At 45.3% G+C, this 24,674-nt stretch overlaps 1 protein-coding gene across 2 annotated transcripts in view; it reads left to right on the top strand.

Annotated features, from left to right (window-relative positions):
• LOC130295009 (zinc finger protein 770-like) overlaps positions 1-24,231 on the top strand; it is a 179,711-nt gene extending 155,480 nt beyond the window's left edge. Inside the window, exon 15 of one of the 2 annotated variants that reach the window (XM_056545185.1) lies at positions 24,030-24,231. In XM_056545185.1, coding sequence (XP_056401160.1) covers positions 24,030-24,076 — 47 coding nt within the window. In that variant the 3' untranslated portion in view covers positions 24,077-24,231. The remainder of the gene's footprint in view (positions 1-24,029) is intronic. The other variant, XM_056545186.1, reaches the window with a different exon arrangement.
• The last annotated feature ends 443 nt before the right edge of the window (positions 24,232-24,674 follow it).

Genomic DNA, 24,674 nt, shown 5'->3' with positions numbered 1-24,674 from the left:
CCGTAGCCTTTTAGTGTGATCGGTGAGGGTCTTGTTGGTTTGACCCCCACCATTACACATTAATGCATCTCAAAAGTAAACATCCAGTAACTGGAGTAGACTCTGTTAGAACTGTTTACTTCATTAGATGCTACTAAAACCCATCAGCATTGTACAAAGTATGTATCAAGAAAAATGCCACCACAACGCATTTCAGACATAGCGGTTCTATTTACAAATACGCATACTTTGTACTATGCCGGATACTTTGTACAGTGACCCCTCGACTTACGATGGCCCCGACATATGATCATTTCAACATATGATGGCCTCTCAGAGCCCATCGTATGTTGAAGGCCGCATCGACATATGATGCTGCTGTGTGTCGGGGCAATCGTTCAAACAACTATCTGACAGCGCTGACAACTTCAGCAACTGACAGTTGTTTAATGTGCCCCGTTCTGCCTCCTGTTACTCACATGCTGTCCTGCTAACTCACGCAGGCTTCCACTGTGAGCTCCTTGTAAGTCCCCCCCCCCCCCCCCCCAGTGCAGCCATAGCCAATAGACTGCAGCATCTTGCTGCAGGCATCCAATGAGCTGCTGGCTGCCCTCCCCTTCCTTTCCTATAGAGCTGTAGTCGGCAGGATCGTAATGGAGGACATTCTGTCCCCCCTGAAGGTATTTAAAGAACTGTACAGTACTGTATGCAATGTCACACATCACATACAATACATATACACACTATACACCTCATACATCAATGTTTCCCTATCAGTGTGCCTCCAGCTGTTGCAAAACTATAACTCCCAGCAAGCCCAGACAGTCAATGGCTGTACATGCATGCTGGGAGTTGTAGTTGTGCAACAGCTGGAGGCACCCTGGTTTGTTAAACACTCCCCATACACTCCACATACAATGGTCATCCCAGAACCAATTAGCAGTTTCCCATAGAGATATGTATTCAACATACAATGGTTCCGAGGCCCCAGAACCAATTACCATTTTTACATAGACATATGTACTCGACATATGATGGTTTCAACATATGATGGTTCTCCTGGAACCAATTAATATCATATGTTGAGGGACCACTGTACTATGTTGATGGATTGAAATAGCATCTCCTGAAGTAATACGTTTTTTAAATGTTTACTTTGGAAAGTGTTCATGTTACCAGTACCTGTATTGACAACAGTGAGAGTCTGTGCAACGGAAGGGTTAACAAGGTGCACTATTTCCTGGAGGACAGTCTAGGTGGATAAAGGGGTAAGCAGACTACTCTATTTGTTTCTTTGAAAATACAATTCCATCAATATGTTTCCGCAGAAAACGCCTTTAAAGGGGTACACCGGTGAAAAACTTTTTTTTTTAAATCAACTGGTGCCAGAAAATTAAAGGGTAGCTCCCACCATCCCTTTTTTTTTTTTTTTTTTTTACTTTCTGTCCCTGCCTATTGCCCATCTATCCCTAACCACCTCCCTGCCTTTTACATTTTTTTTTTACTATATTAAAAATGCTTTTTTGTCTGCCTGGTAGTGTGCTCACTACCAGGCAGACTTCCCCAGCAGGCGTGACGTCACTGATGCCTGCTGGGGGGTCCGACTTCCGCCCTTAGTTCAACTATACAGGGTGCCTCCAGCTGTTTCACCACTACAACTCCCAGCTTGCCTTGACATCTATTGGCTGTCAGGGCATGCTGGGAGTTGTAGTGGGGAAACAACTGTAGGTACCCTGTGGTGAAAACAGTCTCAGCCGCAGCTGCCACACATGCCGCTCCCCCAGGCCCCGCCGCGCAACACCCCCACCCTTCTCTCTCCGACTGCCCGAAAAAGACATTCCGCTCCCCAAACTCCGCAACTCCATCACCCCTAGACCCCCCCCCATCCGGAGGATCAGCACAGCAGTGAGTACGTGCTCTGCCTCCAGACAGGGTAACGGGGGCGGGGCCGCTCGCGCAAGGCCAGTGGAGCTGGCCAATGCACGCAGCCCCAGCTATCAGCGTGCTCGCTCTCGCCTGTTTGATTGACAGGCGGGAGCGAGCACCGCAGTGACTGAATTTCGACTTGTTGCCAGGCTTAAATGAGTCGAAATTCTGTAGTGACGTCACTGCCAAATGCATTCGGCCACTAGGAGGGCGACCCCTAGTGGACGAATTTAAAAGTGATTTTAAACTGGTTTAAAATCACTTTTTTTAATTAAAGTATATTAGAGATATGTTGTAGTACTTACGTTATTTCATGACAGTGCCCATTTAAACAGATTTGTAAATTACTTCTATTAAAAAATCTTAATCCTTCCTGTACTTATTAGCTGCTGAATACTACAGTGGAAATTCTTTTCCGTTTGAAACACAGAGCTGTCTGCTGACATCACGAGCACAGTGCTCTCTGCTGACATCTCTGTCCATTTTAGGAAGTGTCCAGAGTAAAAGGAAATCCCCATAGCAAACATATGCTGTTCTGGACAGTTCCTAAAATGGACAGAGATGTCAACAGACAGTTCTGTGTTTCAAAAAGAAAAGAATTTCCGCTGTAATATTCAGCAGCTAATAAGTACAGGAAGGATTAAGATTTTTTTTAATAGAAGTAATTTACAAATCTGTTTAACTTTCTGGCACCAGTTGATTTAAAAAAAAAAAAAGTTATTCACCGGAGTACCCCTTTAAGTGTTATGTTTATAGGCCTTTCAACTGGAATAGCTTACCAACTTTTTATTTTAATTAATTATTGTTGTTACATGAAGATCTTTTCACACATGCGTTTTAAATGCAGACTATGAATGGAAAACCCCTCCAGAAAACATGCCTGTAGAGATCAGCTGATATCACAGTGGGAGGCATTGCACAGTGTGTTAATAAATGGGCCACCGTGTATTCGAGTAACAATGAGTCCTCCAAATCATGAAACGCTCTTTGCAGTGACCCTCTAATCTGGAGAGGGGGCCCCTCACTTGTATAATGGCTATGCCCTATTGTTTATTATTACTTATCAGCCATAACTTGTTTGGCAAATGTTTTACCAGCTGAAAGTATGGCCACCTACAAGCGCACAAAAATACCTCCAACCACGTAATAAATGTAATAGTAATAACAAATCTTTATTGATGTATACAAAAAATAGCATTTAAAACATATAGATGGAATCACACATGAATGGAAAAAAATACATGGATACTGGGATGAAAAAGTCCTGTACAAATGCACAGCTGTATGTCTGTATAAGATTATGCTACACAATAAACTTAACCCCTTAATGACCACTGATGTATTTTTACATCCTGTGGCTGGCTCTCAATCTGTGAAGCCCACTCAGAAGCGGAGTGCGCTTCGTATCTGCGGGGTCCAGGTTGCTATCAGCAACCAGGACCCACAGCTAATACCGGACATCGCCGATCGGGCTGATGTCCGGTGTTAACCCTTTAGATGCCGCAATCAAAGTTAATTGCGGCGTCTAAAACGGGAGAATACACTGCAGGTTAGCTCAGCGGAGCTGTTCTGGACCGCCGCAGTGAAATCGCAGCGTCCCGAACAGCTGAGAGGACAGCGGGAGGAGTCTTACCTTCTTCCCAGTGCAATCAAGCACAGAAAACACTGATCAATACATTCCTATGGAAATGCATTGAACAGTGCCTGCAATCAGTATATGCAATGTTACAGTGCCTAGAGGGGGCTATAACACTGCATACAAAAAGTTTTAAAAAAATGTTTGTGATTTAACCTTCCCTAAGAAAAAATCAGATTCACCCCCCTTTTCCCATTTAAAAAAAAAAGTTTGTAAATATAAATTAAACAAACATATGTAGTATCGCCGTGCATAAATGTCTGAACCATAAAAATATATTGTTAATTAAACCGCATGGTCAATGGCGTACGCGCAAAAAAATTTACAAAGTCCAAAATAGCGTATTTTTGGTCACTTTATATACCATAAAAAATGAACAAAAAGCGATCAAAAAGTCTGATCAAAACAAAAATGGTACCAATAAAAACTTCAGATCACGGCGCAAAAAATGAACCCTCATACCGCCCCGTTTGCGGATAAATTAAAAGTTATAGGGGTCAGAAGATGACAATTTTAAATGTATTAATTTTCCTGCATGTAGTTATGATTCTTTCCAGAAGTACGACAAAATCAAACCTATATAAGTAGGGAATCATTTTAATATTATGGACCTACAGAATAAAGATAAGGTGTCATTTTTACCGAAATATGCACTGCGTAGAAACTAAAACCCCCAAAAGTTACAAAATGGTGTTTTTTCTTCAATTTTGTCGCACAATGATTTTTTCTGTTGCGCTGTAGATTTTTGGGTAAAATGACTAATGACACTGTAAAAGTAGAATTGGTGGCGCAAAAAAAGACATCAAATGGATTTTTAAGTGCAAAATCGAAAGGGTTATGATTTTTAAAATGTAAGGCGGAAATAACGAAAGTGCAAAACCTGAAATGCTTGGTATTAAGGGGTTAAAATGGTAGTTGAGGCACAGATAAGAGGGGACGGCACCTCTTAGGGCAGAGCAAGTGTAGAAATTACCCTTCCAAGTAGGTTAATATCAGAATAAAGTGCAAGTGCAACCTAACAGAACTTGCTGAAAAGCAGCCACAACCCAAAGGCAGTATTAGGACATAAAGGGCAGCTATAGATACATCCAGCTGACAGGACTCGCCCCAGTTCCACACCAGACCACCGACACGTTTCGCCGGGATGGGTCTTGTCCAGGAGTGGTGTGGAACTGGGCGAGCATGGTATATGTGCGAAGGTTAATTGACTGAGTCACTTAACCTGTGTTTGTGGGAGGGGCGGTACTTGCGCTTAAAAGCCGCGGCTCCCTGTGTTCAGTGCGCCGCGGCTCTCGCGTTGTTTGGAGTCCGTGACGTCAGACGCCGTGGGAAGTCTCTCCAGCCTCGTGTTCGTTCCTGTGCTCTGCTGTGCACGTCATTTCAGGTTAGTTCAGACGCTAGGTAGGGGGCGACGGCGGAGCAGGTCCGGGGAGTGACTGCAGGAGTCTGGAGGCTCGTGTCTTGTATGAGCCCTGCGGTTGTCCCCCGTGCCCTGCCTTTCGCATGATGGTGTTGTTGTTCAGCAGCTGTAGCGGGCTGCTGAGCAACGTTGTGCGCTTCCTGCTGCCCGGCTCTGCATGTCGGGGGGTTTCTTTTCAGATGTTTGGTGCTGGCTGGGGGAGGTGACAGCGGGAGTTACCTTTCAGAGCATATGTCCTTCGGAGCTCCGCGGTATTCTCCCGTCCCGTTCCGCTGCCTTACGCATGCCGGCTTTCTTATTCGGTCACCAGTCTCAGCCGGCAGCCAGTTCGTTACACACCTCCTGCGGCTGAGCTCTGCATGCTGGGTGCTTGTTTGCATACTGTAGGTATTATAGTCTTGTAGTTCCAGGTGTTAGTCTTAGTGTCAGTACACGTTGTCTACTGGTCACGCTTCGTTAATGTGTCACAGATGTCCCTGCTGTGTATTTCCCTGGTTGACGCGTTTGTTCCGCAGTTGCTTCTCATATACCTAATCTGTTTCATATTCCATGTATTTTACACTATTGCTTCTCGTATCTACACTTCGGCCACATACATTGGTCCGTATTAGTCATGTTTTAACTCATGAGTCTGTTAGTTCGTTAGTTGTTTTTGAAAAAAAAAAATATATATATATGTGTATATATATATATATATATATATATATATATATATATATATTCAATCAAACTCACATTCCTTTTGCATACGCTGCTGATACACTACCACTATATGCTCCGCTATTTGTCTGGTACTATAATTCTGTTCTCACATGGTCAATTTGCCTTCCGCTGTTTCGCCTCTGTCTTCATGGTATTTATTGCTTCATGATATTTATTGCTAGTCGTAGTTATTTACTTTGCTCGTTGTTTGGTACCGTTTTACTCTAACTTGTTGTGGTAGTGAATAAGGCGGTTGTTCCTAAATTAGTTTGCCTGGCTTGTAGCATGGTCTTCAATGTGCGCTGCTGTTCTGTTGTTCCTGTGCTCCTATGGTTACTCTTTTACCTGGTTAAGTGTTTTTGTCATGTTACTAGCTAAATCCTTCGTCATAGCCTCACTAAGCACCTTGTAGGTGTTGATCCACACCTGTACCTGTTCAGTTATGTGGTGGGTTTACCTTTGCCATTATTCTTGTTTTCACTTTCTACCTCCTTCATTAGACTATCGCCTTACTAGCTCAGTAACGCTGTGTAGCTGTCTAGGCTCGAAGTTCATCTTTACGCTACTTCGCTGTCCTTGGCCCGGTCGTTTTTAGGTAAAAGAGATAAAAGAGTATATTTGGAATTTTGCATATATGTATATAGGTGTTGATTTAAAGTTTTATGTTTATGCAAGTTCTTTTTTCTTCCCCCAACTCGCCCTTTGGGGCTCGGTTCGTGTCCTTTCCACCGACTCAACTCGTCTTTGAGTCCTCGTGTGGATCTGCCTTAGCCTGTGTGTTGTTAAGTTATACAATTAACCAAACCCCAAGGCCGTAGCCTGGGGTGCAAAACACCTCAATTTTTCCCCCTAAAACATAACTTTTAATGGTGTATATCTAAAAGGTAACGATTCCAGAAAGTGATAGTTAAAAATTGCAATGTCACATGGGAGGATAATAGTTATTGGAGCAGCATGGCTTCCAGTATACAGGGCTCTGCAGAAGCCCAAACTTCCCAGTTGTGACACTAGTTAAAACACAAAATTGCCGCCTCTACATGTTTCGCCGTCACACGGCGTTCTCAAGAGGCAATATGTGGCAACAACACTCCAAAATGGCGGCAGGGGGTATTTATAGACCATTCCCCCATCATCATCAATCAGCGACATCTCTATCTAGCCTATCACAAGTATTCTAGTATTGCTCCAATCACGATCCAATAGATATGATGCACTTCCCGAATGCTTCCATTTGGGAACCAATGGGAAAACCTAGAGAGCTCCTTACCTCATCTTCCCTCATCATTCCGATATGTCATGTGATGGGACTACGTAAGCGGGTTCTTCCGCATCATAACAGTGCGCCGCGCACGCGCAGTCTGTTTACCAGTGTTACCTTGTCCTCTGTCGGCCGCGAATGAGTCGGCGCATGCGCCCGCACTCAGACACTGTATCGCCTACAGGAGGGCTAGTGCGCATGCTCCTGCACTTAGATGACAGCCTAATATCTATAGTGCAACTGCACTTATATGGAGAGGGGTAAAGGAACCTCTAATAGGAGTATGTATAGAGATAAAACCTTAATGGTGATATTAGATAATATTATACTAACTATAATACATAACAACTATAATGGGTCATATCTTGCGGAATATAAGAAGTAGAGCACTAGTATAATAGATTCCAGAGTAGGTTGGGAATATGTCAATAAGTGAAATAAAATAAGAATAAAATAAAATAAAATAAAATGTGATATAAATGCCCAAGGTGTAAAGATAAAAATAAGACAATAATAATTTATGAATATAAGGTGAATAAACAATCCAACTGTGCAAAGGTGAGTATAGTAAAAAAAATGTATATATATATATGTGATAAGTGGTGAAAAAATTAAAATTGCAAAAATAGATAAATGTGAAGACATAAGTGTAAGATGAGTTTAGCCACAATTACACACCAATTTTTAAAATGTGATAAGTGCTTTATTTGTGTCTAGCCACATATCGACAAAATCCCCAACCCTCCATATGAATATATAGCTCTCGGTCTGAGATGATGATAAAAATATTACAACTAGTAGACTATAAATAACCATTATTTAAATAGATTGCCATTAGGACTGTGAATTTACACAATCTGGATGTAACATAAATAAATCCTGAAACAAAATAAATAAAAAACAAAAGATATATTTAATAATGCTACAGAAATGCTGAAAAAGAAAACCCTTCATTAAGGCCACTTGGCGCCTGACTATGTAGCCTCCATATCCATTTAGCCTCCTCACGTAGGAGGGACTTGTCAATATCTCCTTTCCGTGGTCCTAACTTCAATTGACATAGACCCACAAATCTTAAGTCGCTGATTCGACCTCCATGTAGAGCTCTCATGTGTCTGGATACTGGTGTGTCTTTTCTCGTCCTAATCGAGCTAAGATGTTGCGATATCCGCTTGCGAAATTCCTGTGTCGTCTTGCCCACGTACCACTTGGGACATGGGCACTGGGCTATATATATGATGTTATGTGAACTACAGTTAATAAACTGTCTGACTTCATATTGGTGGCCGTCCACAGGATTTGTCACTTTTTTGGTCTTATTAATCTGTTGGCAGAAACTACAATGCCCACAGGGGAAACAACCCGTTGTGGTATTCCTCAGCCAACACTGCCTTGTGTTTGTTATGCCCAAATGGCTATGGACCAGCTGGTCTTTTATGCTGGGGCCTTTCCTAAAGGTGATACCAGGAAATTTTCCAATCACCCGTGCCAGATCCTCAACACGTGTGAGTAGATGCCAATGTCTGCGCATTATTGCCATCACCTGATCGGTATGTCCATCGTAAGTGCCAATGCATCTCACTTGTTTGGATGTGTCTGTTGACCGCGTGAAGGTAAGTAGAGCATTCCTATCTGCTTGGCATGCCCTCTTATACGCCGTTTTCAAATGTTTACGAGGGTATCCTCTCTGCCTAAATCTCTCATACAAATTTTGACTTTCCCTCTGAAAGTTCCTCTCCTCTGAACAATTCCTCCTCGCCCTGAGGTATTGGCCACCCGGAATACTCCTCTTCAGGGACCCCGGATGCCAACTACCCCAGTGCAGGAGCGAATTGGTAGAGGTGGGCTTGCGGAAAATATCCGTCTGTAGATGGTTGGACTCATCGATGTAGATGTTAAGATCCAAAAAATGGATAGATCGCCCACCTATCTCGGAGGTAAAGGCCATCCCGATATTATTAGCATTAAGTTTGTCAACGAATTCCTGATAAAGGGTAATTGGCCCGTCCCACAACATCAAAATGTCGTCAATGTAGCGACCATAAAATAAAATGTGCTCAGTAAAAGAAATAAACTCATCAGAAAAAACAATAGTGTTCTCCCACCACCCTAAAAAAAGGTTAGCATAATTAGGTGCACAAGAAGCCCCCATAGCAGTGCCATGTGTTTGGTGGTAGAACGTGCCATTAAAGGTGAAATAGTTATGTGTAAGAACAAAACTAAGTAAAGATAGAATGAATTGGTTGTGCTCGTGAAAGAGTGTGCTCTTTGTGCTTAGAAATGTTGAAACTGCCTCTATACCTAGCTCATGCCGTATGTTGCTATAGAGGCTTTCCACGTCAAGGCTCACTAATATCGTAGAGTCCGTTACAGTAATATCATTAAGTTTCAATACTGTATCTTTAGTATCTTGTAAAAAAGAAGGAAGTGCAGTGACAAAAGAAGAAAGTGCGTGATCCAGATAGATACTACCACCTTGTGTGAGACAGTCATTCCCAGAAACAATAGGTCTACCCCTAATGGGATTTGTGTTTTTGTGCACTTTAGGAAGTGCATAAAAAGTTGCAGTGGTGGGGCGGGGATTGAGCATAGCTTGTAATTCATCTTTCGATATCAGGTTTATTTCTCTTTGGCTGAAACGAGAAGTTCTCTATACTCTTTCAAATAGTTATCGGTCGGGTCAGAGGATAACACCTCATATTTGGTTTCGTCAGATAATAGTGACATCACCATTTCAATGTATTTGTCCTTATCCATAAGGACGATATTACCGCCCTTATCGCTCGGTTTAATTATGAGCGAGTCATTACTCCTCAAAGTAGCCAGAGCGTTTTGTTCTTGTGGGGTTCGATTTGAGTTGACCAGTTCTTTGTTAGGGCGGATACTCCCCAGTTCTTTGGTTACAATATCCACAAAGATTTCTATATTGGAGTATTGTGAGAAACATGGGGTCAGCTTAGACTTCGGTTTCATGTTAGTCAAGGGGGCTTCAAATGATGCCGGGGCTCCTTCATTTTCCAACAGTAGTTCGTGCAGCTGATTTCTAACGAATTCATCCTGCTGTAATTGTGTCCTGTCATCACTCTCTCTTAGGAGATGCCATTTATGAAGGGCTAACTTCCGTGCAAATAAGTTAACATCCTTCACCCAGGTGAATAGATCGAATTTAGGTACTGGAGTGAAGGATAGGCCTCTCTTCAAGAGTGATGTTTCGACATCATTAAGGATGTATGTAGACAGGTTGAAAATCTGTAATGTATCACGAACATTGGCACTAGTGTATTCATCCTCTTCCATTATCAGAACATCGCTGGTGGGGGGAATTGTATCCCCGGCATTCCTAAAAAATGCTGGTCGGTGTTCACACTTGTCTGCATGGGGGCTGATGTTACAGGCATAGGGCCCCTTGGAAATGGGGTACCCGGTGTCATGGCCCCCAGCACATTGTGTGTTCCCTGCCCTGAACTTGTTTGTGTCATTGCCCCATCTGGCATTGTAGACAAAAAAGAAGAGGAGGAGGGCAAGGGTACAATATTTCCAAGCTGAGGGCGTGCTCCTTGGGAGGTGCCCTGGTTTGGAAAGAGGCATGATTGACTCAGGTTGGTAGATGGTCCCAATTGTCCTTGAAACTGCGGTCTAGTTATTGGAGCTGCAATTGGTATGGTAGGGCGTTTGGCCTGAGAGTGTCTAGACTTGTATGGTTTAGTCTTTCTCTTATAGTGAGGACGTTGGGTGTTATTCGAGTCAGACAGGAAGCCTTCTGTTCCTGATGTTTCTGACTCAGAGAAATCTGTTTGTCTCTGAGTTTGTTGATATGAATAATTGGGTCTATGTTGTGGGCCTGACTTATTAAGGCCCCTGTAGGAATACACCTGGTTGTTTGCAAAATCGGTATAGTCTCTAATGTATTTTTTATGCTTTTTTTCTTTGATTTCGTTTTTAAACTGATCAAGATGAGTCTGTAACTTAGCCTCCAATATAGTGTATTCAGGGTGGGAGGCGAGGCCCTGAATGTGTTTTAGTTCAGCTTCCAATTCGAGACTAACTTTCCCCAGATGCTTCTTCTCGTATTCCAACAAATACCCTATCATTCGTAACGAATTATCTGTGAGCACTTGTTCCCACCCTTTAATAAAGGACTGGTCCTCACGATGTGAATTGGGTACTATAGGGATACGGAGGCCTCTATATACAATACCCTGTTGGGCATAGGTCTCTAGGCTTTTAACTTCCCACCACGACCTAATATACTTTTTATAGGTCTTAGAGACGTTCTTGAACGCCTGTTGTAGATTATTATGTTCAGGTGGTAATTTCTCAGTGGAGAAGACTTGTAGGGCTTCAGCAGCATAACTTTCAGCATTAAATTGTTGTGACAAAAAACCTGCCATAACAATGGCTAGGAAATGATGGGGTCTAATGATGAGAACTAAATCTCCGATACTAATCCAAAAACTACAAAATGACCCAAAAGGGGGCTATGAGGCCAAAACAATACAATTAACCAAACCCCAAGGCCGTAGCCTGGGGTGCAAAACACCTCAATTTTTCCCCCTAAAACATAACTTTTAATGGTGTATATCTAAAAGGTAACGATTCCAGAAAGTGATAGTTAAAAATTGCAATGTCACATGGGAGGATAATAGTTATTGGAGCAGCATGGCTTCCAGTATACAGGGCTCTGCAGAAGCCCAAACTTCCCAGTTGTGACACTAGTTAAAACACAAAATTGCCGCCTCTACATGTTTCGCCGTCACACGGCGTTCTCAAGAGGCAATATGTGGCAACAACACTCCAAAATGGCGGCAGGGGGTATTTATAGACCATTCCCCCATCATCATCAATCAGCGACATCTCTATCTAGCCTATCACAAGTATTCTAGTATTGCTCCAATCACGATCCAATAGATATGATGCACTTCCCGAATGCTTCCATTTGGGAACCAATGGGAAAACCTAGAGAGCTCCTTATTTTTTTTACTATACTCACCTTTGCACAGTTGGATTGTTTATTCACCTTATATTCATAAATTATTATTGTCTTATTTTTATCTTTACACCTTGGGCATTTATATCACATTTTATTTTATTTTATTTTATTCTTATTTTATTTCACTTATTGACATATTCCCAACCTACTCTGGAATCTATTATACTAGTGCTCTACTTCTTATATTCCGCAAATATGACCCATTATAGTTGTTATGTATTATAGTTAGTATAATATTATCTAATATCACCATTAAGGTTTTATCTCTATACATACTCCTATTAGAGGTTCCTTTACCCCTCTCCATATAAGTGCAGTTGCACTATAGATATTAGGCTGTCATCTAAGTGCAGGAGCATGCGCACTAGCCCTCCTGTAGGCGATACAGTGTCTGAGTGCGGGCGCATGCGCCGACTCATTCGCGGCCGACAGAGGACAAGGTAACACTGGTAAACAGACTGCGCGTGCGCGGCGCACTGTTATGATGCGGAAGAACCCGCTTACGTAGTCCCATCACATGACATATCGGAATGATGAGGGAAGATGAGGTAAGGAGCTCTCTAGGTTTTCCCATTGGTTCCCAAATGGAAGCATTCGGGAAGTGCATCATATCTATTGGATCGTGATTGGAGCAATACTAGAATACTTGTGATAGGCTAGATAGAGATGTCGCTGATTGATGATGATGGGGGAATGGTCTATAAATACCCCCTGCCACCATTTTGGAGTGTTGTTGCCACATATTGCCTCTTGAGAACGCCGTGTGACGGCGAAACATGTAGAGGCGGCAATTTTGTGTTTTAACTAGTGTCACAACTGGGAAGTTTGGGCTTCTGCAGAGCCCTGTATACTGGAAGCCATGCTGCTCCAATAACTATTATCCTCCCATGTGACATTGCAATTTTTAACTATCACTTTCTGGAATCGTTACCTTTTAGATATACACCATTAAAAGTTATGTTTTAGGGGGAAAAATTGAGGTGTTTTGCACCCCAGGCTACGGCCTTGGGGTTTGGTTAATTGTATTGTTTTGGCCTCATAGCCCCCTTTTGGGTCATTTTGTAGTTTTTTGTTAAGTTATATGCCTGTGTGTTTTATTCAGCAGTTGTCCACGCACGCTCTTGTGGCTTATACGTCTGCTGTCGTGAACTTCGTGTTGGCTTATCACCCTCGGTACAGGTATGTGCAGTCCATTTTTTGGGTTAGTTATAGTAAACATTCTCTTCATACGGTTCTCCTTTGACTCGCAGTGTTCATTCTGGTGGTCTCGCCTCGCTTCAGCTTCTACGTTATTCCAGCCTTTCCACCGACTCAACTCGTCTTTGGGTCCTCGTGTGGATCTGCCTTAGCCTGTGTGTTGTTAAGTTATATGCCTGTGTGTTTATTCAGCAGTTGTCCACGCACGCTCTTGTGGCTTAAACGTCTGCTGTCGTGAACTTCGTGTTGGCTTACCACCCTCGGTACAGGTATGTGCAGTCCATTTTTTGGGTTAGTTATAGTAAACATTCTCTTCATACAGTTCTCCTTTGGCTCGCAGTGTTCATCCTGGTGGTCTCGCCTCGCTTTAGCTTCTACGTTGTTCCAGCGCCTGTTCGTGTCGAGATTGACCGTCATAACCCAGTTGTCAAGGTGCGGTCTGTTTTAGGCTTCAGGAAGCCCAGGTATTCATGTCTTAGTTCGTTACCCATCACGTCCTTGGGTGTACTCTTTATCCCCTGCTCATCACGTCTTTGGGCCAAGGGGTTCGTTAGTCACGAGTAACTTTACGTGTCACGCTGTTAGCATGTGTCTAGTCACCACTCGGTACTCTTCACTTTCTAGTCTGATTCTGTGGTGGCAGTGGTTTTGATTTCCGGGTTAGTCTTGCTCTGACAGGTGTATTTCGTTTTTTGGTTGTTCCTTGGGTCAGGATTTGATTGTTGTATATCTAATTTTCAGAAATGTCTCACGCATCAGACATTGAAGATGCAGCTTCTGTTCTGGACAATGTCGCTAGAACATCGGATCTGGGTAGCGTCCCATCTCTTCGTAACTGGACCATTCCTAAACTGACGGCTGAACTTGTCCGCAAAGGCATCCCGTTCCCGGCTACTGCCCGCAAGGCGGAACTTTATCGCTTATTGGTCTCTGAGCACTCGGGACCCTGTGATCAAGCAGGCCCTAGCAGTGAAGAAGTGTCCATGCAGACACTCAATACGTCCATCTTGCAGTTGCATACGTTAATTAACTCGCTGTGCTCTAGAGTTGATACCTTGGAGTGTAAGAGTTCGGACCCAGTGGTGGGTTTGACTTCGGCCATTCCACACACTTCCGTTCCCCCTCAGGTTTCTGCTACCCCGCAGGCTTCAGTATTACCGGTTGGACTTAATATGCTCGTGCCAAATGTCGCGCCAGCTCATTTTATCCCGACTAATCTGAAGAAGGACATTCTTGATGGTAAGGATGTTAATCTCGCTTCCTTGCTTATTGCGTCTCATGATGTTTCCGAGAACAAGACTATTGCTTGCGGTGAGGTGTCGGTCATTCTGAAAGCAAAAGATGTAAGGTTAAGTCGCAAGCTTACACTAGCTGAATTCAGTATGGCGTTCGCCATTTATCGTGACGTTTTATGCTCAGTCAAGCCAGAAAGACGTGAAGAGCTTGACATGTATCTGTACAAAGTCACAGAGTTAGCTCATAAATATGGTGGGTTCACGTTTTATGATTATCATAAGTCATTTTCAGCTAAGGCGGCGGCAGCTCTAGTGCAGTACAACTATACAGTTAATTGGGCGTTGGTTGACACCGAGATTTTCTGCAATCATTTTGCAGGTCTTAAAGCCCCCGTTTGCTCTCGGTGTCAGTCCATCGCCCATACCACAGAATGGTGCAATACTGTTAATTCCCCATCCAAGGTGACAATTTACGTTCTGCTCTAAGGGACCCTAGGGCTGTAGATACCCTGATACAAGCTGAAATAGACAAGGGTTTTGTTATTGGTCCGTTTGATGAGCCCCCCTTTGACGTTTGGAGAGTAAGCCCATTGGGGTTGGTGGCTGGGAAATTCAGTAATAAACTTCGTTTAATTTATGATTTGTCCGCCCCTTACTCTGCACACACACCTAGTTTAAACTCTCTTATTCCCGCTGAAGAGTTCTCCCTGAAATATGCTTCCATAGATGAGGCAATAGCGGTCATCCTGAGCATGGGCGGTAACACGTGGCTGTCCAAGATCGATATTTCTGATGCCTTTAAGCTCCTGCCCATTATGCCTCAGCTATGGAAGTGGCACGGTATTAAATGGCGCGACAAGTATTATTTTGCTGTTAAGTTAACTTTTGGTTCCAGGAGTAGTCCTTGGTTATTTGATAAATTTGCGCAATCCCTACACTGGCTCCTGGAAAACAGGTTTGACTGTTCCCATGTCATCCACTACTTGGACGATTTTTTGTTTATTGAGCCAGGTAACGTGTGCCCCAGGGACTTGACAACCTTGTTAGCAGTGTTCCAGCAACTGGCGGTTCCGGTGTCAGATAAAAAAGTTGAGGGCCCTTGCAAGTCACTGACTTTCTTAGGTATTGTTCTAGACACACAGGTCATGGAAGCCCGATTACCGCTCGACAAGCTCTCACGTATTAGACAGGTGTTACGCCGAGCGCTCCGGGTCCCCGCTCCTCCCCGGAGCGCTCGCTACACTTCCCTCACTGCAGCGCCCCGGTCGGTTCCACGGACCCGGGGCGCTGCGTTACCACCTCCGGCCGGGATGCGATTCGCGATGCGGGTAGCGCCCGCTCGCGATGCGCACCCCGGCTCCCGTACCTTACTCGCTCCCCGTCAGTTCTGTCCCGGCGCGCGCGGCCCCGCTCCCTAGGGCGCGCGCGCGCCGGGTCTTTGCGATTTAAAGGGCCACTGCACCGCTGATTGGTGCAGTGGTTCCAATTAGTGTTTACACCTGTGCACTTCCCTATATCACCTCACTTCCCCTTCACTCCCTCGCCGGATCTTGTTGCCCTAGTGCCAGTGAAAGCGTTCCTTGTGTGTTCCTTGCCTGTGATTCCAGACCTTCTGCCGTTGCCCCTGACTACGACCCTTGCTGCCTGCCCCGACCTTCTGCTACGTCCGACCTTGCTTCTGTCTACTCCCTTGTACCGCGCCTATCTTCAGCAGCCAGAGAGGTTGAGCCGTTGCTAGGGGATACGACCTGGTCACTACCGCCGCAGCAAGACCATCCCGCTTTGCGGCGGGCTCTGGTGAAAACCAGTAGTGACTTAGAACCGATCCTCTAGCACGGTCCACGCCAATCCCTCTCTGGCACAGAGGATCCACTACCTGCCAGCCGGCATCGTGACAGTAGATCCGGCCATGGATCCCGCTGAAGTTCCTCTGCCAGTTGTCGCTGACCTCACCACGGTGGTCGCCCAGCAGTCACAACAGATTGCGCAACAAGGCCAACAGCTGTCTCAACTGACTGTTATGCTACAACAGTTACTACCACAGCTCCAGCAATCATCTCCTCCGCCAGCTCCTGTACCTCCTCCGCAGCGAGTGGCCGCTTCTGGAATACGACTATCCTTGCCGGATAAATTTGATGGGGACTCTAAGTTTTGCCGTGGCTTTCTTTCCCAATGTTCATTACACTTGGAGATGATGTCGGACCAGTTCCCCACTGAAAGGTCTAAGGTGGCTTTCGTAGTCAGCCTGCTGTCTGGAAAAGCCCTGGCTTGGGCCACACCGCTCTGGGACCGCAATGACCCCGTCACTGCCTCTGTACACTCCTTCCTCTCGGAAATTCGAAGTGTCTTTGAGGAACCTGCCCGAGCCTCTTCTGCTGAGACTGCCCTGTTGAACCTGGTCCAGGGTAATTCTTCCGTTGGCGAGTATGCCGTACAGTTCCGTACCCTTGCTTCAGAATTATCCTGGAATAATGAGGCACTCTGCGCGACCTTTAAAAAAGGCCTATCCAGCAACATTAAAGATGTTCTGGCCGCACGAGAAATCCCTGCTAACCTACATGAACTCATCCATCTTGCCACTCGCATTGACATGCGTTTTTCCGAACGGCGTCAGGAGCTCCGCCAGGATATGGACTCTGTTCGCACGAGGCGTTTCTTCTCCCCGGCTCCTCTCTCCTCTGGTCCCCTGCAATCTGTTCCTGTGCCTCCCGCCGTGGAGGCTATGCAGGTCGACCGGTCTCGCCTGACACCCCAAGAGAGGACACGACGCCGCATGGAGAATCTCTGCCTGTACTGTGCTAGTACCGAACACTTCCTGAAGGATTGTCCTATCCGTCCTCCCCGCCTGGAAAGACGTCCGCTGACTCCGCACAAAGGTGAGACAGTCCTTGATGTCTACTCTGCTTCTCCACGTCTTACTGTGCCTGTGCGGATGTCTGCCTCTGCCTTCTCCTTCTCTGCTGTGGCCTTCTTGGACTCTGGATCTGCAGGAAATTTCATCTTAGCCTCCCTCGTCAACAGGTTCAACATCCCGGTGACCAGTCTCGCCAGACCCCTCTACATCAATTGTGTAAACAATGAAAGATTGGACTGTACTATACGTTTCCGCACGGAGCCCCTTCTAATGTGCATCGGATCTCATCACGAGAGGATTGAACTGTTGGTCCTCCCCAATTGCACTTCTGAAATCCTTCTTGGACTTCCCTGGCTTCAACTCCATTCCCCAATCCTGGATTGGTCCACTGGGGAGATCAAGAGTTGGGGGCCCTCTTGTTCCAAGGACTGCTTAAAACCGGTTCCCAGTAAACCTTGCCGTGTCCCTGTGCTTCCTCATGTAACCGGTCTCCCTAAGGCCTATATGGACTTTGCGGACGTTTTTTGCAAAAAACAAGCTGAGACTCTACCTCCTCACAGGCCTTATGATTGTCCCATTGACCTCCTCCCGGGCACTACTCCACCCCGGGGCAGAATCTATCCTCTGTCCGTCCCAGAGACTCTTGCCATGTCTGAATACGTCCAAGAAAATTTAAAAAAGGGCTTTATCCGTAAATCCTCCTCTCCTGCCGGAGCCGGATTTTTCTTTGTGTCCAAAAAAGATGGCTCTCTACGTCCTTGCATTGACTACCGCGGTCTTAATAAAATCACGGTTAAGAACCGCTACCCCCTACCCCTCATCTCTGAACTCTTTGATCGTCTCCAAGGTGCCCATATTTTTACCAAACTGGACTTAAGAGGTGCTTATAATCTCATCCGCATCAGAGAGGGGGATGAATGGAAAACGGCATTTAACACCAGAGATGGACACTTTGAGTATCTGGTCATGCCCTTTGGTCTATGCAACGCCCCTGCCGTCTTCCAAGACTTTGTTAATGAAATTTTTCGTGATCTACTATACTCCTGTGTTGTTGTATATCTGGACGATATCCTGATTTTTTCTGCCAATCTTGAAGAACACCGCCAGCATGTCCGTATGGTTCTTCAGAGACTTCGTGATAATCAACTCTATGCCAAAATAGAGAAATGTCTGTTTGAATGCCAATCTCTTCCTTTTCTAGGATACTTGGTCTCTGGCCAGGGACTACAAATGGACCCAGATAAACTCTCTGCCGTCTTAGATTGGCCACGCCCCTCCGGACTCCGTGCCATCCAACGTTTTTTGGGGTTCGCCAATTATTACAGGCAATTTATTCCACATTTTTCTACCATTGTGGCTCCTATTGTGGCTTTAACAAAAAAAAATGCCGATCCCAAGTCTTGGCCTCCTCAAGCGGAAGACGCCTTTAAACGACTCAAGTCTGCCTTTTCTTCGGCTCCCGTGCTCTCCAGACCTGACCCATCTAAACCCTTCCTATTGGAGGTTGATGCCTCCTCAGTGGGAGCTGGAGCTGTCCTTCTACAAAAAAACTCTTCCGGGCATGCTGTTACTTGTGGTTTTTTTTCCAGGACCTTCTCTCCGGCGGAGAGGAACTACTCCATCGGGGATCGAGAGCTTCTAGCCATTAAATTAGCACTTGAGGAATGGAGGCATCTGCTGGAGGGATCAAGATTTCCAGTTATTATTTACACCGATCACAAGAACCTCTCCTACCTCCAGTCTGCCCAACGGCTGAATCCTCGTCAGGCCAGGTGGTCTCTGTTCTTTGCCCGATTTAATTTTGAAATTCACTTTCGGCCTGCTGATAAAAACATTAGGGCCGATGCTCTCTCTCGTTCCTCAGATGCCTCTGAAATTGAACTCTCTCCTCAACACATCATTCCTCCTGACTGCCTGATTTCCACTTCTCCAGCCTCCATCAGGCAAACTCCTCCAGGAAAGACCTTTGTTTCTCCACGCCAACGCCTTGGGATCCTCAAATGGGGTCACTCCTCCCATCTCGCAGGTCATGCGGGCATCAAGAAATCTGTGCAACTCATCTCTCGCTTCTATTGGTGGCCGACTCTAGAGACTGATGTGGTGGACTTTGTGCGAGCCTGCACTATCTGTGCCCGGGATAAGACTCCTCGCCAGAAGCCCGCTGGTTTTCTTCATCCTCTACCTGTCCCCGAACAACCTTGGTCTCTGATTGGTATGGATTTTATTACTGACTTACCCCCATCCCATGGCAACACTGTTATTTGGGTGGTCGTTGATCGATTCTCCAAAATGGCACATTTCATCCCTCTTCCTGGTCTTCCTTCAGCGCCTCAGTTGGCTAAACAATTTTTTGTACACATTTTTCGTCTTCACGGGTTGCCTACACAGATCGTCTCGGATAGAGGCGTCCAATTTGTGTCTAAATTCTGGAGGGCTCTCTGTAAACAACTCAAGATTAAATTAAATTTTTCTTCTGCATACCATCCTCAATCCAATGGACAAGTAGAGAGAATTAACCAGATCTTGGGTGACTATTTACGACATTTTGTTTCCTCCCGCCAGGATGACTGGGCAGATCTTCTACCTTGGGCCGAATTCTCGTATAATTTCAGAATCTCTGAATCTTCCTCCAAATCTCCGTTTTTCGTGGTGTACGGCCGTCACCCTCTTCCCCCCCTCCCTACCCCCTTGCCCTCTGGTCTGCCCGCTGTGGATGAAATTTCTCGTGATCTTTCCACCATATGGAAAGAGACCCAAAATTCTCTCTTACAGGCTTCTTCTCGCATGAAGAGATTCGCAGATAAGAAAAGAAGAGCTCCTCCCATTTTTTCCCCTGGAGACAAGGTATGGCTCTCCGCTAAATATGTCCGTTTCCGTGTCCCGAGCTATAAGTTGGGACCACGCTATCTTGGTCCTTTTAAAGTTTTGTGTCAAATTAATCCTGTCTCTTACAAACTTCTTCTTCCTCCTTCTCTTCGTATCCCTAATGCCTTTCACGTCTCTCTTCTTAAACCTCTCATCCTCAACCGTTTTTCTCCTAAATCTGTTCCTCCCACTCCTGTTTCCGGCTCCTCGGACATCTTCTCTGTCAAAGAGATTTTGGCCTCTAAAAAGGTCAGGGGAAGAACTTTTTTTTTAGTGGATTGGGAGGGTTGTGGTCCAGAAGAGAGGTCCTGGGAACCTGAGGACAATATCCTGGACAAAAGTCTGATCCTCAGGTTCTCAGGCCCCAAGAAGAGGGGGAGACCCAAGGGGGGGGGTACTGTTACGCCGAGCGCTCCGGGTCCCCGCTCCTCCCCGGAGCGCTCGCTACACTTCCCTCACTGCAGCGCCCCGGTCGGTTCCACGGACCCGGGGCGCTGCGTTACCACCTCCGGCCGGGATGCGATTCGCGATGCGGGTAGCGCCCGCTCGCGATGCGCACCCCGGCTCCCGTACCTTACTCGCTCCCCGTCAGTTCTGTCCCGGCGCGCGCGGCCCCGCTCCCTAGGGCGCGCGCGCGCCGGGTCTTTGCGATTTAAAGGGCCACTGCACCGCTGATTGGTGCAGTGGTTCCAATTAGTGTTTACACCTGTGCACTTCCCTATATCACCTCACTTCCCCTTCACTCCCTCGCCGGATCTTGTTGCCCTAGTGCCAGTGAAAGCGTTCCTTGTGTGTTCCTTGCCTGTGATTCCAGACCTTCTGCCGTTGCCCCTGACTACGACCCTTGCTGCCTGCCCCGACCTTCTGCTACGTCCGACCTTGCTTCTGTCTACTCCCTTGTACCGCGCCTATCTTCAGCAGCCAGAGAGGTTGAGCCGTTGCTAGGGGATACGACCTGGTCACTACCGCCGCAGCAAGACCATCCCGCTTTGCGGCGGGCTCTGGTGAAAACCAGTAGTGACTTAGAACCGATCCTCTAGCACGGTCCACGCCAATCCCTCTCTGGCACAGAGGATCCACTACCTGCCAGCCGGCATCGTGACAACAGGCCATGCATGATCTTGTCAATTCACCCCGGGTGACCAAGGTGCAGCTGCAATCCATTCTCGGCATGCTTAACTTTGCCATGCGTGTAATTCCACAGGGTAGGAGTTTTGTTTCCAGGTTGTTAGACGCTATGAATTCTGTGCCTGGCCAAAGCGACATAGTCATATTTGATAAACAAGCGATTGCCGATTTTGCTATGTGGCATAAGTTTTTGACTAACTGGAATGGGGTATCCTTTTTCACCCCTGGTATCGATAATGCCTCTCCTTTAGTTTTTTCCGATGCTTCTTCCTCTGGGAGAATCATTGGTTGGCCAGTGCTTGGCCAATTGAGGTATTTCAGTCTCCGGGTTTTAGCAGGTCCTCAGCATTGTTTGAGTTGTACCCTATAGTTGCAGCTGCCAGTGTGTGGGGTCACCTATGGTTCAGGAAGTCAGTACTGTTTGTCTCTGATAATGAAGCTACGGTGTATATTCTACTTAAAGGTAGATCCTCGTCCCCACAGGTCATGTCTTTGATGCGTAAACTGGTATGGTTATCTTTGTTACATAATTTTCACTTTTCTAGTGCTCATATAGATGGTGTTAGGAACACGGCTGCTGATGCACTGTCTAGGCTCAATTTTGCACTTTTCTTCCAGGTAATGCCAGAGGCCGATCCATCAGGATGCATGGTTCCAGCGTTCCACGATTTGATTTTGAACTAAATGCCTATTTGTCTGTAGGTCAGGACTTGATTAATAGTTCACTTTCCCGAAACACTCAGAAAGTTTACCGTACGGCCTTTAATCTGTTTACTAAGTTCTGTCAGTCTCACCCGCATAACGATGTCCTTTCAGTATCTTTTATTTTAGCCTTTATAGGGTTTTGCCACTCCTCCTTACGGCTAGCATATAACACCATAAAGATTTATTTAGCAGGCATACAACACTTTGTTACTTTGAAGTTCCCGGATCGGGCATCATTGTTTACCATGCATGCAGTTAAGGCTGCCCTTAAGGGGGTTGCCAAAAGTAGAGTACCAAAGCCGCCAGGCCGGCAGCCCATCTCGGGGTCGCTGTTTAGGGAGCTGGCAGATGCCCTGGATCACTCCCCGTTTGGTCTAGGTAATAGTTTAACGCTAAAAGCAGCCCTCTTCTTAGGTTTCTATGGCTTTCTGAGGCCGGGCGAGTTCACGAGTAGAACTAGTACCGCTCCATTTCTCAAGTTGGGGCAATTGCAGCGAGCCACAGATCATTTCACTCTCGTTCTGGACGACACTAAGACATCACTTCCCGGTCAGAAGGTGCACGTCAAATATTTTAAAACCTCTCACAAATGGTGTCCGGTCTTGGTCTTTAACTCGTTACTTGCTCTTCGTGTTCATGACAGTCCAGAATGTCCTTTGTTGTTGTTTAATAACATTGCTCTTACTTCCTCAGTTTTTGTTCGTTATTTATGTGTTTTAGTTAAATCCTTAGGCCATGATGCTTCGGTCATATCCGGTCATTCTCTACGCATAGGGGCAGCCGCGTCTGCCTCTCGTCATGGTGTTCCTGCTCATGTTATCAGGAAGTTAGGTCGCTGGAAGTCCAGTGCGTACATACGTTATGTTCCAAACCCGAAATTGGAGATGCAGTGTGCTTTTGAATCGCTTGTGTTGTAATTACTAATAAAGCTTGTTTTGATTTCTGAGTTGCCTGTTTGGTGTGAGTTTTGCCCTCTTATTTTACAAGGTGTACCCTTACGCGGCAGTATATGGCACAGTTCAGACTGCCTAGCCATAGTTGAGTTAGTATTAAGTAGGTAGGCTCGCTATTTGTAGCCCCGAGCACAAGTTCGAAGGTTAATTGACTGAGTCACTTAACCTGTGTTTGTGGGAGGGGCGGTACTTGCGCTTAAAAGCCGCAGCTCCCTGTGTTCAGTGCGCCGCGGCTCTCGCGTTGTCCCACCCTGCCCTCCCTTCTTTTCTTTTACTTCTTCCAAGGTATGCCCTCTTATTTTACAAGGTGTACCCTTACGCGGCAGTATATGGCACAGTTCAGACTGCCTAGCCATAGTTGAGTTAGTATTAAGTAGGTAGGCTCGCTATTTGTAGCCCCGAGCACAAATAATATATATATATATATATATATATATATAATCGGAAGCAACCGATAGCAACATAAAACATACTCTCCACACCTGAGATACATGTGAGCTGATCGCCGCAGCCGGAACACACTTTGCCGACCGCTACCTCACATGATGGCTACGTCATAGAGGGGCGGAATCGCCTGTAAGCACCGGCGGATCTAGCTGAAAGTATGCCATCAGGGCATTACATGCAGGTCCAACAAATATGACACTATCTGTGATGAACTTAAATGAATATGGAGCTTTCCTAACTGGATATATCTAGACATGCCATCTGTGTCCCTATAATTAATATAAGAATGTTTAATATAGCATTTCCATGGTGTCTACATAAGTGGGCAGCCATTCTGACTAGAGATGAGCGAACTTACAGTAAATTCGATTCGTCACGAACTTCTTGGCTCGGCAGTTGATGACTTATCCTGTGTAAATTAGTTCAGCCTTCAGGTGCTCCGGTGGGCTGGAAAAGGTGGATACAGTCCTAGGAAAGAGTCTCCTAGGACTGTATCCACCTTTTCCAGCCCACCGGAGCACCTGAAAGCTGAACTCATTTATCCAGGAAAAGTCATCAACTGCCGAGCCGAGAAGTTCGTGACGAATCGAATTTACTGTAAGTTCGCTCACCTCTAATTCTGATCATATAAGCATTGTGTTCCTGCACCGCCTGTACTTTGTGGTTTAAGTACCCAATTTATTGGTTCCTGTTGTCAGAATTTATGTAATGTATCCTGTTATGTTTTCTTTCAGGGCTGATGTTTCTCTATCTCTGTCCCATGCTGACAAAACAGTATTAAATCTTCATACATATAAACTCTGGTAAACTCCAGTCCAGAAATAGTGAAGAAACAAGATGCGGCAGAGCACCATTTATACTGAAGTATTACTTCTAACATTTTTGATTAAGATTTTTGGAACTACACAATTTATAATTTAAACATAATATAAAACAAGAAATGGGTCTGTGTTTTAATTTTTTTCCCCAATGTTAACATTAATAACACCAAATGAACAGTGTGTATGCAACCATACAAAAAGGAACTAGAATAGACCAGTTGTGTCCAAAGTAGAAAATGTATCTGTGGTGCGGATTTTATATCCACTTGTAAAATAGAATTTTGGATATGATGTGGATTTATTGCAGATATTTTTCTGTTGACTTCAAACTTTAAAGGGTTACTCCACTGGAAAACATTTTCTTTTAAATCAACTGGTGGCAGAAAGTTGAACAGATTTGTAAATTACGTCTATTAAGAAAAATCCTAATCCTTTCAGTACTTTTTAAATGATGTATACAACAGAGGAAGTTATTTTCTTTTTGACTTTCCTTTCTGTCTGACAACGTGCTCTTTGCTGACACCTCTGCCCGTGTCAGGAACTGTCCAGAGCAAGAGA

The sequence above is a fragment of the Hyla sarda genome, chromosome 11, assembly GCF_029499605.1.
Source record: "Hyla sarda isolate aHylSar1 chromosome 11, aHylSar1.hap1, whole genome shotgun sequence".
Classification (NCBI taxonomy): Eukaryota; Metazoa; Chordata; class Amphibia; order Anura; family Hylidae; genus Hyla; species Hyla sarda.
Note: the sequence above shows the minus strand (reverse complement) of the source record. Positions and strands in the feature narration are given on the sequence as shown.